This window comes from Charadrius vociferus, unplaced genomic scaffold (assembly GCF_000708025.1).
Source record: "Charadrius vociferus isolate BGI_N301 unplaced genomic scaffold, ASM70802v2 scaffold473, whole genome shotgun sequence".
NCBI classification, from domain to species: Eukaryota; Metazoa; Chordata; class Aves; order Charadriiformes; family Charadriidae; genus Charadrius; species Charadrius vociferus.
The window spans coordinates 1,337,599-1,349,764 of record NW_009647444.1 but is presented as its reverse complement, the minus strand read 5'-3'; the positions used below and the strand labels follow the sequence as shown (position 1 = coordinate 1,349,764).

The window sequence follows — 12,166 nt, the reverse complement described above, 5'->3', positions numbered from 1 at the left end:
ATGGGTGCATGGGATATTTCTGCTCTTTGTACCTCTGGTCCTAGTGTTCTTGGTTTTATCCTGGCTTTAATCTGTCTTTCGGTGTTTCTTTAAGGGCTATGTCCTATTTAAAAGGACATTCTACCACCTTTGCAGCACTTCAGGTGGATGGGAGGAGAAAGGTCGATTCCCAGGCCAGCCTCATTCTGCGCTTCTTACCCAGAGGTGATGGGGATGTTGAGCAGCCCTTGGTGCTGGTTCTACTCACACCACACGAAGGCTGTGAACGCAGATCCTTTTGGTCATATAAAGCAGTACATTTAGTACAGTGCTCTTGGCCTGCAGTCTGCAATACCCTAGCTTTCAAAGTTTTCTTCTACAGAGGTGGTGAAAGGGAACCAAGAAAAACAAAATCAGAAGATCTATGTAGCGGTGTGTAACTGAAGTTCCTAAAGAGGTTTGCATTTTCCCTGCAGAGATTGTTAAGGCTCCACAAATTGTGGAGGAGCAAAAACTGCTTCTTGTCTAACCTATTTTTCAGAGGTAAAGGTGAATAGGAAGATAAATTTTGCCTGGATAAAAGCACTCTTCAGGACTGCTACCTATAGAGCACTGTTGGTTCTCATACAGTGTCCCCTACTTCATATTCGGATTCCTGGGTGTGTCCAATACAGTCATATTCATTCTTTTTCATTTTCATTTCTTCAGACCCTTTGTTTGTCGCGGACTCTATCACATATTGGTTTTCAGTGGAGGAGATGGGTTCCTCATAATGACCCGTACTTTCACACCTTGAAGAAGCTGCTGCTCTCGAGTTATGGCTGAAATCAAAATACAATATGAAAGAAGAGTTGCAACCAGAGTAGACAAAGCCTCTCCCAAGGGTCAAGATTTTGAGCAAGATTGTGGTCTGACTCAAACCCATGCAAATCTGGGCCACTGGATTATGACAGTATTCTGAGGGAGAGAATCTTGCCCTTTGCTTCCAGGTGGCAGGAAAACCTTGGACATTATAGCAGCACTGCCTCCCATCCAGGCAGAGTTACAGAGGCAGCAAAAGGTATGTAAGCAATACAAGGATTACCACCATTTCCTGGAATGGAACAACCAGTCAACCGCTTTTTGCAAGATAAATATGTGTATACATAAAAAAAAAAAAAATATATATGTATTTTAAAAGTGGTGGAGGAATGATAAATGGTGAACTGAATACAGCCAACGTCCATAATGTGGCTTATGATATCTAATATCTTTAAAATGAAGGTAAATCCTCTGAGGTGAAATGCCATCACACCATTTATTCAATTTATTCAGTTGCTCAGGGTTCAACTACTACTACTTGGAGCATGCTGCTTTATAAACTGCTTGGGAAGCACAGCACCCGGGCAAACACTGCTGGCATGTTCTACCATGGCACTTAAGTCATCAGCACTTAATTAATATCTAAATAGGTTATTCTCTTTGTATGTTTTGACTGGATTATTAGGCTTTTCAGTATGGCTTGCATAGGTTTCAGGATGCTGAAACCTGAGTTTAGAAATAGCTGTAACTTCCTGCCACAGCTGTGATTAAAAGAGGCGAGTTCAGCCAAGGATATTTCAGGGATAAGTCAGTCTAATCTGTGCATCGGGAACTTTAGCTCTCTAGAAGGGGAATTCCTGTTCTTTGCATTTGAAAAAGCACTGGGAATTTATCCTTGGCAGTGATCTTCAGTAGACTTCATTGGGCTGAGGAGTTAATGAACAGCTCTCGCTCATTTTTATGATTCTCATATTGCAAAGGAAAAGATCTCTCTTCCTACATTAATGTTGATGTGGCAAGCCCACAGATTATCAGTACAAAGTACTACTGAGCTAACTTTGAACCTCTTCTTCCATACAGCTTTAGAGGCTTTTCATCTTGGCAGCTAAGTACCACCTTTTTTTTTTTTTTCTGCTCTGTTACATTCCCCAAAGACTTATCAATATGTTAGATAAAGGGTTATACTCACAATTTTACTTCATAGACTTGAGCTGGAAAAGAATAATCAGAAGTGTGTGTAAATGATTTGCATTTATATTCTCAAAAAAAAATAATTCTACTATGTCTCTTCTTGATATAAGAAAGCGACCTCTGAAGACAGAATAAAAATAGAAACCTTAGAGATCATGTTAGGTGGGTGATGACTCCTATTCCCAGGATTCAGTCCAAGAAAATGAAAACAACCCGTATCCCAGCTGTAGCACAACTGGGTCAAAATAACTGGCCCAAGGCCAAAGGCAAAGTTGAGTTTAGAAACTAGAAGTTCCCAGTTCCCACAATTTTCCTATTTATTAAGTTCAATAAAGAACAATTTATAAAGAGGTTATTCTGTATCATTTAAAAAAACCCAACCAAACAACAGAAAAAAAGGCCAAAAGCTTATTTGATAATAATTATTATTAATTGGTGGGACAGAGTTGTAGAAAGGTAATTAAAGAAACAAAAAGACATGGAGAAAACTATGGCCATCGTTATTAAAAAACTCCAAACCAAACCCCCAGTGCGTTCTCTGCACACTGCTGAGTGCTATTAATGAGAAAGGGGACTCTAAGAAAAGCATTTGCTCAGGAGTTTTCCAGTATTAGCACAGAAAAGACAGAAGCATTCAGTATATATATCCTCTGTCTGAAGACTAGAGAAAGGAAATTAATTCATGTTGAATAGGGAGAATTAATGATGACCTCTTTTGCTCCAGGTTCTAACTAAAAGAAATATTAAACAGCAGCTGGTGCAAACAGGTATTTTAAAGTAGCAGGACAAGATTAACTTGCTACCAGATACCTTGAAAGATCGGATCAACAGACTGAGTCAAGGAGATAATTTTGAGAGCCACGGGATGTCTGTGAGGACCAGAGGGAAACGATCGTCCCTCAGTAATCGCGGCAGAGCGGAGAACAGCGTGGCGGAGAAGCTGAGCACAGTGGGATGGCCAGTGTGTGTGTGTGGGGGGGCAGAGACTGAGATCCCCCCTGGACCCAGCACAGGGAGGAGTGCTGCAGATGCTGCTTCAGCCCTTCCCGTGGCAGAGGAGCACCCAGCGGGCCCTCCCCGACTGCTGCGACTGGTTTTCCCCGAGGAGAAAGGGGCTTCTCTGCCTCTTTCAACCTCCCACCACCTATTTTGACCCATGCACGTTTTGATCGAGTGCCTGTATGATACAGGTGCCAAAGCTGCTGCAGGTGGCCACGTGCACAGTACCGACCAGCCCCAAGAGCCCTCAAAGGTAAAACCGAGCTGGGTATGCATAACGCATTCAAGGTTTCCAGAACATTCCACTCACCATCTTTGGGCTTTCTAATGCAAATGATAAGAAAGATGACAAGGAAAATCACAGCACTGCAAACCACAGCAATCAGGATGACCAGGTACAGGGGCAGGTGAGTCCTCTGGAAACCTAGAGCAATACAGCAGAAGACTTTCAAACAGAGAAGCCCACCCGGGTCACAGTAGCGGTTACGTGACACTGACCACTTCCCTGAGGACAACAGCAGCCAGCCCTGTGGTGGATACACAGGGTTGTTATCGCCTGTCCCTGCTCGTCCCCATCCTAACAGCACCCGGCTCTGAACAGGGGCGTTTGTGTGCACTGGCCAGAACTGCGCACACATCTCGCTGGGGGACTGCGGCCATAAAGACAACGGGCAGACAACTGACAGCTCCTAATGCTAACTCAGGCTGTGAGCCGGGCAGAAGAGTTGCACTGCACTTCAGGAAATAAAGAGTCTCAGCTTTTCACTCCAGGCTACTGCTCAGTTGTATTTGGAACACGTTTAAACCTACCACGGCACTGCAAAGCTAGAGGAGGTATAGGAGATCTGCTTGAGTTGCACACTGAGGCTTTTCTGCTGTTCCAGCTTTGACACTCAAAGAAAAGATCAAACTGGACTATTGCCTGGGAACACAGTAATAACTCTGTATGCGCCAACTATGAAAGCCCCCCCCCGCCCCCCCAAAAAAAACCCCAAACACCCAGAGTCTGTTAAAGAGTGACTGTGAATCATTTAGGTCCCTTGAGAACAGCCATTAATACAATTTGCAGCCAAAAGACAGAACACTAATTTTGAGGCTGAAGGTACTAACTACTTAGTGGCTGGTTTGGGTCCCTAATCTCATTTTTAGCTTTGTTTTGCTCTCCACTTACTCTGAGTCGTATAATTCTTCCCTGGATATCCCACACCATTCTCAGAAGTCACTACTGTTACGGGCAGATCTGCAAAACAAACAGGAGTGAAAGGCTCACAGTGCATTTCCAATCCTCATTTTAGCACCAGGAGATCCAGGATTATAGCTATAGGATCAAAAGAGAATATCTCCATCATCGTTACAAAGCAGTGAAAACAGGCAAACTCTAGAAATGAGTACAATATATACACTACAACATAGAGTATATATAAGCCCTAGAGAGATACTATACATAGTACCTATACTATGTATACAAAAAATACGTATATATACAGACTAGAGATATATACATATATGTATGTCTATACACACACACCCACCTGTAATAGTGGTAGAGCTCCACGGAGTCCAAGAGATTACAGAAGTACCCCTGAACACCAGCTCCGTTTGTTTTTTTTCTGTAAGAATAGCCAACAATTGTCAACATCTTCCCTCAGCTTCTGGTCACCGATGCTGATTCCTACAACCTGCTGTGTGATTGGTGGGGCACTACAAATTCAAATGAAACATAACCCCAAAATACAAATTTTCCGCAAGCAGACCTACTCTAACCCAGGTCTAAATTCCCACATCCCACAGAAACAAAACAGGAATCACAAGCGCTCCCTCAAAACAACTGTTCTTGGTAAGGTAGACTGTTCCCAATCAGGCTGAAGCAGCTTTTGCATCACTTGTATCTGCCACTGGAGATACTAACTCTGCCTCCCACTTCAGCGGCTTTCATTCAAGACCAGAAAACAAGCAAAAAAGCCCTTTAAAATTAAAAAAAAACACCAAACCAAAAACAAACAAAAAAACGCCAGAGCTCAGAACATCCTATATAGTCTACAAGTTAGGAAATGGTATTTCCAGCAGCCCTAAGACACAGAGAGAGTCTTTGATGCAGAGACAACCTCCCAAAGAGCCAGCTAAAAGCCCACTGCAGACTGGAGACTGAGGAAAAGGGGATGTTCTATGTTCAGAAGCACCTGGATTAAAACTTGAGGGGTATGGACTAAAGTAGAATATTCGTCAAGACTGTATTCCCCAGCAACAAAATCCACTGCTAAATGCGGTGTCAAACCCTCCCCTGACTCCCTGTCTTTGCTGTCAGCCGTAACTGCTGTTACCTCGACCTGTGGTTGGGTGGTGTCTCCCTGAGGTTCCGACATCCCTCTGAGAGGCCACTGTTGTTGTGGGCAGATCTGCAAGGTGAACAAGACAGAGGCTCACACAGGAGTTTGACCATGCTCGTGATGCTGCTGCAATACAGGAGAACTTCTCCACTGGTGGGGTAAGAGCACGAGGAACCAGCCACCAGCCAGAGGACAGGTAGGGACTGCATGCCAGCAGCATTAATAAGCACGGCCATCGTTAATTCCTGTTCCCCTGCTGTACACTTTTATGTGCAACTCCTATGAAAAGCAACACGTCGTTTCGGCCATAGTCTTCATCCTACTGGGAGCTCAGCAGGCTTTGTCTCTTTCAAAGGTCACCGTGTGGCATCTGTGTGTGGCTCTGTGATCACAGGTTTCAGGGCTCTGATGACCGAGTTACCAGCCAAGGAAAGCAGCAAGCCTTCCACAAGGCACCCATCATGCACCATCTTGCAGAGCCTGGATACAGCAGAGCACAAGAGCGTGTGTGAAGTGCAGTGTGTTTTCCTGAAACGTGGCAAATCGTAAGGAACAATGGCCAGTTTGATTTCTTCCACCTACTGAATTGCCACTCATGTTCCTCATATTCAAAATGAAGTCCCAATTCCTCTTCTAAACTTGCTAAACCGCAATAGGCAGAATTACACAGCCAGCAAGAGTTTCAAAAAGGCCAAAGAGGAATAAATATGTGTTTTAAATACAAAACCTCTTTTGAATCAGAAAAGAGCAGTTCCCCTGAAGAAGAGGAGGGAAATTGAATAGAGGAAATAAAAAAGGATAGAAAGCCAGAGCCAGTGATGCGAAGTGCTTCAGAGCGCAGAAGGCAAGGCTTTTTGTGTTTTCTTCTTTCACAGAAGGGAAGTAGAAATGTTCTGTTTCAGGTGTTTTCCATCCAGCTGTGGCTCTGGGGACTCACCTCTCACCGTCAGCTCAACGGCGTTGCTCTGCTGCACAGCCCCGGCCCCAACCCGGTTTTCTGCCTCACAGTAGTACTTCCCGGCGTCAGAGGGCCGCACGCTGTCCCACGCCAGCTCGGCCTGGCTGCTCCGGAGCTGGGCTTTCCCTCCCGGGGTGCTCCTGAACCAGCGGTAGCTGATGGGAGGGGACCCGCTGGCCACACAGGTCAGGCTGGTCCTGGCTCCTGCCGGGACCGTCAGCCCCAGCTCGCCGGCCCTGATGACGGGCTTGGTCGCCGCCACTGCAAGACAAAGCAGATGGGGCCCAGGTCACACCGGGGAAGGTTCTTCCCCCGCTCCGTGGCTGTTCTTTCTCCGGCTGTCTGTGCTTTCCCGCACCACCGCTCTCACGTCACCGCTCTGCACAGGTTAAGCGTGGCTTAGCTGTGCCTGTACCAGCTCTGCCACCCCTCGCACTTCCCACACGGAGGCCTGCTCTGCTGGGTTGATGCCATCTCCATTCCTCTATAAATCACCACTGCCCAGGCAAAAGGAGATCGGGCACGTGCTGATGGAGTTTGGTCAAAGAAAAAGGAATGGAATGTCCCAGGGGCTTCCCCTCTGGTGTGTGTCCCTTGGAAACACTGAGCCATTGGATACAGGTAAAGCCAGGGACAAATTGGTAAATGAGAGGCCACAAATCCTCCCCCAGCCCCTGAACTGCAGGGCACAGTGTGGTGGGCAGAATTCCTCCCTCCAACCTATTTACTGCTTCTCGCCAGAGCCTGACAGCACTCAGCAAAATGCTTCTGCATCAGAAGCGGGTGGTCACTGCCTACCTGGTCTATTCCATTCCTAAAAACCTTCCCGAGCTGAACCTTCTGCTCCTGCACAGCTTCCTTGCTGGGTTTACCTTTAACAACCTCCACTTTAGTGCTGATCTCCTTTGTTATCAGGCTGTTGTTTCTGGCTCTCCAGGTGACTTGGCACGTGTAGGTTCCCCTGTCAGAGATTTCCAGGTTCAGGATGTGGAGAGACACGTTCCCTGGGGCATCCTTCAGGACGCTGACCCTGCCTCTGTACTCGGCCAGGAGAATGTGGTCGCCAGAGCCATCCCTCCGAAAAACAGCGCCAGAGCTCTGGTCGTGTACCACAGTCCACATGAGCGTTTGCTGCACAAAGTCTTTCACAGGCACATAGGCACACGGCAAGATGGTAGATGCCTTCCATGTACCTTCGATCTCATTGAGGCCAGTCAGGTCCAAAAAAGCTGCAGGAAGAATGGAGAAAGAAAACTAGAAAAAAAGCAATCACAGTGAAGGCAGCTCCTGGGTGACGACGCGGTGGTGAGAACATCAGCAAGCGGAATCCACCAAATCAAAAGCCTGGGCAGTCAGGGCAGACAACGAGGGATGGTCTGCTCAGGGATGGGCTAACAAAAAAGCAACGTAGCGTGAGGAAGGCAGATGGGAGAGCGCTGATGGCCAGGGGCACTGACACCTGCCACATGTGCCGTTTGGGTCTCATGCTCTGCCTGCTGCTTACCTGCAGGCAAGTGAACAGCAGGCAGAGCATGGGATCGGAATTAGCGGACGATTTAGACCTGAGGGAAGGAGTTTGTCTCAAGCCTGAGTTGCGGAGCTCCCCAGTCACAGCTGGCGTCTGCCCCCACCACCTGATGCTGCTCTGGGGGCTCTCCTGGAAAGCACCACACGTTAACAGCAAACCACAGTTTTTATGGCTTTGTCTCCTCCACTGCCCATTTGTTCTTCTGAAAGACAGTGCTTTTTCAGACTAGCTCGAATTTAAGCAACTTAAGCAACAGATCAAAGAAGTCTAAAGCTCTTTAAATTTTCCCATAAAAATGAGGTCTGTTGACCTTGTCCCAGTACGTTCTTGCCACCCTTAGGGCTGCACCTATGCTTCCACACACACTTCTTTACCCTTTTCTCACAGTTTCCAAACCTTCCCTTTCCTGGGAACACAAGGACTAACCAGACCCTTTGTGCTGGGCTGCTCGCTGTGCTCTCTGAAATAACTGTCACAACATATATGGGATCCTCGTACCCTAAGTACGTGGGCAGCATTTCCATCGCCTTCATGCACCGTTGCAATCTGCAGCCACTGGATTTGAAATAACTGAACACTGAGCCAGCAGCACGCAAAGGCGTTGGCCTTTGTGCTGTATTTCTGTTCCCGAAAGAGAACCACCCCTGTACAAACACACACAGACACACCAATGCCAGGGAAGGAACTGCCCCAAGCAGGAGACCCTTCTGTATACTCACCATTGCAGAAGAGAAGAGGACTCATAAGCACAGCTGCTCTCACCAGCATTCCCATCCTTCCCAGGGTTGCAGCTTCTCCCTCTCGAGTAGAACAGACCTGCTCTCTGCTCCTCAGGGGGTAAACACTTCCCTTTCTTCACTCACTTTGTCATCAAGAACCCAGGGCAGCTGCTGATGGTTTTTCCTTCCTCTTTTTCAGAAAAAGAGTGTCTCAGTGATGACTGTCAAAGGTGTGGGCAGAACAGAAGCCCTCAGGGAGGGTGAAAAGAGAAAATTTTAAGAATTACTTCTACTCTATTTCACATTTCCTGCTAAGTATGCTTTCCCCCCCCTTTTGTTTTTTAATTCAAGTTTAAAAAAGGTTTCCTTTGTTTCTTTTTATTGCTAAATACCTACTTCTTCCTCTTTTCCTCCTTGCATTGCTTTCTAAATAATAACTTTTAACACATATGTTACATACAAGAAGATCTGAGAGAGTACTCTTAAGGAGCTAAACAAGGTCCTTACTATTCATTTTCTTAACAGCTTTCTGATGGAGCTCACCACTGTATTTTAAATTAAGATTCATGCAACACCCTAAATCTTTATATTACCAGTGTGAAACAAATTATCATTGTAGGTCCCTTCCAACTGAAATATTCTACTCTATTTCAGTATATCCCATTTAAGAGGTAGAGAGAAAACAAATCCTTTCCAAGAGCTGCAGTCTCCTGGTTTGAACATCCCACTCTATATCACAGATTGATCCTCCTTTCTCACATAGCAATTCAGCTGCTTGGTTGAATTGATTAATTGCATTCAATTAAAAGCATAGATTAGAACCATATGCACCTGCATTTCCCTGTAGATTACTCTGGAAACAGGGAAACAATTATATCCCCAGAGAGAAAAAAAAAGTAATTTATCAAAGCAGAAAATCTTTGAGACTATGAAATTGTGACTCTTACCAGTAATAGGAGTGTTAGTAGTAGTTAAAGGTAATATTAGTTATATTAATCTGTATTATTAAGTAATTGAGCACTAGCATCATCTAGGAGAAGTACCTGTTCTCTACTGAAACGTTATCTTCAAGGTATTTTACATGTCTTTTTCTGTCTTCCACAGCTCTTAATTTTTCTGGTGCCCTAATGACAGAAATGTCTTATGCTTCATTGTATACAGCTAAATCGATGTGAGCGCTTTGCTATTGTTACATCCAAATTCAACATCCAGTCCTCAAAACCAAGTAACCTGAATAATTAAACGCAGTCAACAAAATCCTACACCATATTCTAAACTACAATCCTCCTTTAACAACAGTGAGACAATGTTCGCAGCTGCAGAAGCAGAGTACAGGACACCAGCGCGATCAATCAAGGCTGCCTACCTGAATCTGAAGTTGTGGCAACGTTGGGAAAAAAATATTTCCTATAGTCTTATATATGGTTTAAAGACAGCTCCACCTACATTGTCATTTGTAGGCAGCTTCATTAAGTTGTCATGTAATTTAACATTAAAACCAAGAGATTTGTGTATAGAGCCCTGGGAGCTCTGATATTATCTTGTTCCTCTTCTTTTGAGGTCTTCGCTTTCATTGTGATTGCTTGCTTTTACATATAGTCTTATTTTAGGGTCATTGATAGTTCATTCTGCAAAACAATGGTGCTTAAAAGCATATATGCATATGGAACTGTGACCTTTTTGACTACTTGTTATTAACATTGATCTAATTAGGACTATGTTATTGGTATTTGTTTGAATTTGGTTGTTTTCAGGTTATAACTTTCTGATCTCTGTTTCTCTGAAGCTGGTGATTTTACTACATGCAATTTTCATGCCTTTATTTGGTTAGAAAATCTCCATATCCTTGTGGTTGTTTATCAGTCTCGGCCTAGAGAATCATCTGTTCACTTAATTTCTTACTATCTACTATATCTGCAGTTATACCTGTGATTAAAGAGGACATCTAACCAGCTTAAGGTCTAAAATGCTTCTGAAAATATCCTACTTGATAAAGCTGAGAGAAAGGTTTGACAGAGATTCAAGAGATTTTGGGACCTGATTTCACGTGCTCCTCCCTTGTAGCCCTCTATTCCTCCCTCAGAAATTTTCCATCAGATGCAACTCCAGTCTGCAGTCCCTGGGATGGGCAGAAGCAGAAAAAGCTTGTGTGGGCTGCCGTGTTCACATACTTCTTGATTAAAAAAAAAAAGGAAGAGAAAAGAACATGTTAGGTTCAAGTTAATGATACTCCTTCCTGGGGAACGTGGCTCGCTGGACAGGAGGGCGGAAGCCTAAATTGACTCATAAGGGAACCTACCACTAGAAGGGTACGTACCCACCAGGAAGCTAAAACTCAAACTGCTTGACAAAAAAACAAAAGTGTATATATTTATTTATATATGTATATTTACATTTACATTTTTGGTTGGGGGCACAGTGGCAGGAGAAATCTCTTGTCCTTTATTTGATGCAAGTATGGACATCTGTACTCTAAGACGACCCGTGGTAGCAATCTCTTACTTCTGCTTTGGGGAACTGTGATAAGAGATAACACGGATACTACTTTTCAAAATGGCAATCTTGTTTTAGGGGGACAGCAAAACATTTTGAGCATGGACTGAATGAGGTAGCACCGTACCATGTCCAGGAGAGACTGATCAAAAGAAGTTTTTCTCGTATTCTGGAAAGCTCTGTGTTAGCAAATGCAAAGCAATAGGAGATAAAAAAGGGACGGTCTGCGTGGGGAGGCCTGGTCTGAAACAGTATGAAAAATAATTATGAAAGGAGCGTGCGAGGGGCACTTTTCCCTTTCTCACGCTGTGCTTGCCACACCTGGGCGTGTTCTGTACATTCTCAGCACATGGAAGTCAAAGAAAAGCCACTTTTCCTTCTGCAGGTACAGGACACTAAAGCCAATCAGTGACAGCGTCAGCCATGTGCGTTGGTGCTGGAGGAGGAAGGAAACTTGCGTTACAGTGAAGCAACTGCGGTCATGGATAACACAAATTTGTTACGCATCAAGCTGCTGCGCGTAGCAGCCCTAACCAGCAGGATCTCGTACATCAAGGGATAGCCACCCGCTGCCGCCTGGCCGGCTGCGCTGCGGATATCGCTTGGCTGCAGACGGACTTGTCCGGTTAATCCTAACGGAGTCCTCTGGCCGTGGTTCCCAGCGATGACACCACTGCCGTGTCCTTGTCCTTATCTTGAAGCGGAGCAGCACTTTTTCATATGAACAGCCTTTTTCTTGGCAGTGGAAATGATGAATAAAGTTTTCTACTTCTAGGAAAACGCTGCAAAAACTGTAGAGCCCCCAGTGCCGGTTAACCTTGGCACGGGCTCTGCAGTGTGCCATGCCCGGACCAGAGGTCTGCCTCATGCTAAGGTTATCTGTGCTGTCCCATTTCCTTCTCTGGTTATCTCCAGTAAACATTTTAATCTGTCCCTTATGGAGCTGAGGGCCTTTCTTACTGGGCGCCGCAAAGAATACTTGCGCTGGTGCGTTACATCTGGCATAGCTGGCAGAACCCTGGTGAGAAATGGCTTTTTGGGAAAGGCTGGTGCGGTGAGGAGAGGGCGGGTGCCCGCTGGCCCCGCACGGGGGCAGTTGTGCAGTCTGCGGGGGGAGCGACCGCCCTGTGAGGTGGCAAAGAGGGGAAGAGTAATACGGGGGACCCATCCC

The 12,166-nt window shown here is 45.4% G+C and overlaps 1 protein-coding gene across 1 annotated transcript; it reads right to left on the bottom strand.

The window, feature by feature from the left end:
* Positions 1–2,770: 2,770 nt before the first annotated feature.
* Positions 2,771–8,557, bottom strand: LOC104282585 (V-set and immunoglobulin domain-containing protein 4-like). Its single transcript, XM_009880689.1, has 7 exons — positions 8,503–8,557; positions 7,128–7,484; positions 6,235–6,516; positions 5,292–5,366; positions 4,142–4,210; positions 3,281–3,394; positions 2,771–2,781 (listed from the first exon to the last, which is right to left on the bottom strand). The coding sequence occupies exons 1-7, from the start codon at positions 8,555–8,557 to the stop codon at positions 2,771–2,773; spliced, it is 963 nt and encodes a 320-aa protein (XP_009878991.1).
* Positions 8,558–12,166: the final 3,609 nt, after the last annotated feature.